The sequence below is a fragment of the Sorex fumeus genome, unplaced genomic scaffold (assembly GCF_029834395.1).
Source record: "Sorex fumeus unplaced genomic scaffold, SorFum_2.1 ptg000036l, whole genome shotgun sequence".
In the NCBI taxonomy this organism is placed as follows: Eukaryota; Metazoa; Chordata; class Mammalia; order Eulipotyphla; family Soricidae; genus Sorex; species Sorex fumeus.
Genome location: NW_026606093.1, coordinates 20,646,408 through 20,650,766, shown reverse-complemented (window position 1 = coordinate 20,650,766; position 4,359 = coordinate 20,646,408). Strand labels below are relative to the sequence as shown.

General features: G+C 43.8%; 1 protein-coding gene across 1 annotated transcript; it reads left to right on the top strand.

Moving 5' to 3' along the window:
* Window positions 1-344: 344 nt before the first annotated feature.
* On the top strand, window positions 345-2,716 carry LOC130027145 (cytochrome b-c1 complex subunit 7-like). The gene is given in 4 exon segments (XM_056117782.1): window positions 345-424; window positions 2,370-2,431; window positions 2,434-2,454; window positions 2,457-2,716. Coding segments are annotated over 4 exon segments (423 nt in total).
* The last annotated feature ends 1,643 nt before the right edge of the window (window positions 2,717-4,359 follow it).

Below are 4,359 nucleotides of genomic sequence, written 5' to 3'. Positions count from 1 at the left end.
TTTCTTTTGTTGGTCTTTTTCTGAGATCTTGAACTGTGTGGGTAGGTTATCTATGTAGGCCCTTTCTTCTTTTCTTAGGAATGCTTACAACGCTATAAATTTTCCTCTTAGCACAACTGTGGCCATGTGAGCACCCGCCTACCCTGAGAAGTCCATGCCCACTTTTGAGGACGCCACGCTCACTTTTGGGGAGGCTGTACCCACTTTTGGGAGGTCGCACCCACCTTTGAGTAGGCCATGCCCACTTTTGTGGAGGCCACATCCACTTTTGAGGAGGCTGCGCCCCCTAAAGTGGTGACCATGCCACCAGCCATTCCAGATGCTAGTCCATAGACCTGCTGGGGATGGGCAGCGACTACTTGGGCATGGTCACCACTTTAGGGGGCACGGCCTCCTTGAAAGTGGGCAAGGGGTTGCCAGGCAGGTACCTGTTGGGGAGGGGCGGTGATTCGGGGTTTTTACACTGTCCTCTAATCACCCTTGTAGGTGTTCCCATGGTTCAAACTATATTTGAACCCCATCAAATATGGTGTAGTAAGCTTGGAAGATGGGTATTATGTGTCTGAATATGTGTCGCATGGCTGTAAAGTTTCCTGGAGCATGGCGGTAGCTGGGTAGTGGAGGTAGAGAAGGTAGTGGAGGTCTGCCAATGAGGTATTTATCTGGTACTGGTAGGGTGGGTCTTCTGTGTGTAATCCCTGGGTCACTGGAGATTGGTGGAAACGGAAAGGGCAGGGTAGGGTGGGGCTTTCCTCCACTACCCAGTTGCAGTCACACTCCAGGATTCTTTCCAGATGCTTGGTCCAAGACTTACGCATGAGTGAAGCCCCACAGAACCAGGTTAGCAGAACTCTGTGACCTTGCAGGCTCAACAGGACCCGGGAACAGAGATCCTCTGCCTGCTCCCACTAATCTCTGGCAACCCAGGGATTGATGAAGTGATAAAAAAAATATAGTCGCACATCTAACTAGACCCCAGGGCACCGGTTTTCATCCTCAATCTACGGGGAACTGGAATTGAGGCATACCATGTGCACCCAAAGCTGAAATATTCTGAAAATAGTTTACAAGATAACACAATAAATGACTGACTTAAGCATTTTGAATGGTTACATTTGGCAATCTGGGAAATATATATCAGCATGCGTCTTAAAAATAATTATTTTCACTATATGCCAACACTGGGCTGGAGCGATAGCACAGCAGTAAGATGTTTGCCTTACAAGCGGCCAACATGGCCGACCAAGTTTGATTCCTCCGCCCCTCTCGGACAGCCCGGCAAGCTACCGAGAGTATCTCGCCTGCACAGCGGAGCCTGGCAAGCTACCCGTGACGTATTCGATATGCCAAACACAGTAACAACAAGTCTCATGATGGAGACGTTACTGGGCCCACTCGAGCAAATCGATGAACAGCGGGAAGACTGTGACTGTGACTGTGACATGCCAACACTGTCAATAAGATTATTTTAAAATTTTGTTTATTTTATGGGGGCCTCCTCAGTGGTGTTCAGGGAACCAGGAACCACTGCCAGTGATACTTGGCCAATCAAATGGTTCAGTGCTAGTGCCAAAGGATTGCAGTGTTTCTGGGCCATATCTTGGAAGGTATAAGATGCCAAAATAGGACCAGCCTCACATGCTTGATAAGTCCTATGCTATCTCTCAGATCCAATATGCTGTATGTCACTGAAGTTTCCTATAGGTCTCTTTGGATATAACTTATTTGTTTCAGGATCTGAAAGCAGTGTAGAATATTCTTTCTGTGTCCACATTATCCCCTTACTCATACTGCCGCTGACATCAATTAGTTGCAGTGTTTAGACATTTCTTTTCACCTGCTTCAAATTATTCTGTGTCTGAACAAAAGAGGAACATTAGTTCAATGGTGCTCACTTTTTCTTCTAGTCCATATACATGGCATCCTTTCTTGTCTTTCCTATGTTCTCAGAGCAATCACAAGCTATATTTTCATAGTGTTACCGTCCCATATGACTCACACACAGGGATGGTAATATAGTAAAAGAGTGACTCAAAGTTTGCTCAGCTCCCATGTTAACTCTGAGCAGGATACCCAGTTATTTACTCTGGGAAATTCCTCATGCCTGTACTTTTTAGGCCAAAGCAAGTTCAAACCAAAGTTTCACCTTCTGTTCTCAAAATACACATTGATAATTTTGTGGTTAAAAATGTTCAATTCTTGGCCCACTATTTTCCAAGTAATGAATCTTGTACAAGTCACTTAGCTTCTTTAAACTTAAGGGTTTTTTTACCTTTAAATAGGCTAAGTAACCCATGTCTCAGTTATAAAAATAAAAAGACATTCCATATAAGAATCTCTTGCTCTAGTTAATCTTAAGAATCTAATAGCTCTCAGGTTATCGTGGTGGGCAGGCAGACAGTTGCAGCCTCGGGCTGGTGGCTGGAGGCCTTTGGAAATGGTATTACAAAGCAGCAGGTTCAACAAACTGGGGTTAATGCATGACCATACAATGTATAAGGACACGGACGCAAAGAAAGCCATCAGGAGGCTTCCCAAGAACCCGTACAACAACAGCATGTCCCACATCAAGAGAACCCTGTACTTGACCATGAGGGCGCAGACCCTGCCCAAGGAGCAGTGGACAAAATACGAGGAGGATAAATTCTACTTTGAACCATATCTGAAAGAGGTTATTCAGGAAAGAAAAGATAGAGAAGAGTGGGCAAAGAAATAATCCATAATCTGGATGCAACTGACCTCAAAGAGTTTTATGAAGTTGGTTAAAGCTGAAATGTGCAATCTTGAACTGATCTGAGCTTCAAATGGGTTAGCTACATGAGCTACTTGACTGATCTGAGCTACATGACTTTAAATAAATATCTATCGTAACTATTGAAAAAAAGAATTTAATATAAACTGGTAAGATTAACTCATAAATTATTTACAAATAACATGGTTTGTCCAGGGTCAGCTGTGGTAAATTTCCTAGAACTGGACTGAGTTCTGAAGTGTGAAGTCTAATTCAGCTTTCTCGTTTGCTCTTTTGTTTTTCTCTTGGCTCTAATAGAGAGCACAGAGTAAATGAAAAACAAACAGTTCCTAGAGAACATTTCTTAAACAGCCTGGGGGTACTTGGAGGTTTAAAAAGAAAACAACCTCAACTCAATTCAAAAGGTCAGGATTTAGAATAAGAAAACAACCTCATGGAGACAGTCCCAGCAAGCCAGGAGAGACAGTAGCTGGAGGCTGTCTAACCCCTGTGAAAAAATTGGAAGAATCCTGGGAGCAAAATGAAGCAAATCCTCCTCATGGTTTGTGCATCATCTCTTCCTCCCACTTCCTAGAAGGCCAAAAGAGGACTTCAAAGTAATTCATGGGCATGAGTTGAATGGAAATTCAATCCTCCTCAGTAATTTTATTCCCAGGAAAAGTGCAAAAGTGATTGTAGGTCTATTCAAGTTCAAAATAATTGAAGCTGTGATTCCTAAAATCTGTTGTGTTACACATTCAACAGCACACAGGAGACTTGAGAATCAGTCTCAACCTCAAAAGTAATAAACAGGACCCCAAGACGCCACCTTCCCGGCACCCAGGCCCCAGACATCCTCTTAGACCCTGGGCCGCCCAACCTCCCCAAGCACCTTCCAATTTGTCCCCAATGCTGAGGCCGGTTTTTTCCCTCTCCCAGATTAGTGAATAATCGACCCTCGGATGCCACCTTTCCTGTGCCCAAGGCCCAGGCATCCTCTAGGATACAAGGCCTCCCAACCTCCTGAACACCTTCCTGTTCATCCCCAAAGCTGCTCACGCAGCCGCAGTTATTTTATCCATACCCAACAATCCAGTGTCACATCAGTCTCCATAATACCACAACAACATTAAGAAACAGCGCAACTCCCCAACACGAGGAGAGAATGATGAAAAGAGTCCAGAAGCCCCAAAGCATTGTACAAATTCAATGTGATTCCTATAAGGATACCCATGACATTCTTCAAAGAAATAGAGCAAACACTCCTGAAATTCATATGGAACAATAAACCCGCACGAATAGCTAAAGCAATTCTTGGGGAAAAGAAAATGGGGGAAATCAATCTCCCCAACCTCAAACTCTACTACAAAGCAATAATAATTAAAACAGCATGGTACTGAAACAAAGGCAGAGCCTCAGACCAATGCAAGAGGGTTGAATATACTGACAACCCCCACCAAATATATGATCAGCTAATCTTTGATAAGGGAGCAATAAATGTGAAGTGGAGCAAGGAAAGCCTCTTTAACAAATGGTGCTGGCATAACTGCACAACCACATGCAAAAATATGGATTCAGATTTCTACCTAACACCATGTACAAACGTAAGATCAAAATGGATTAAAGGC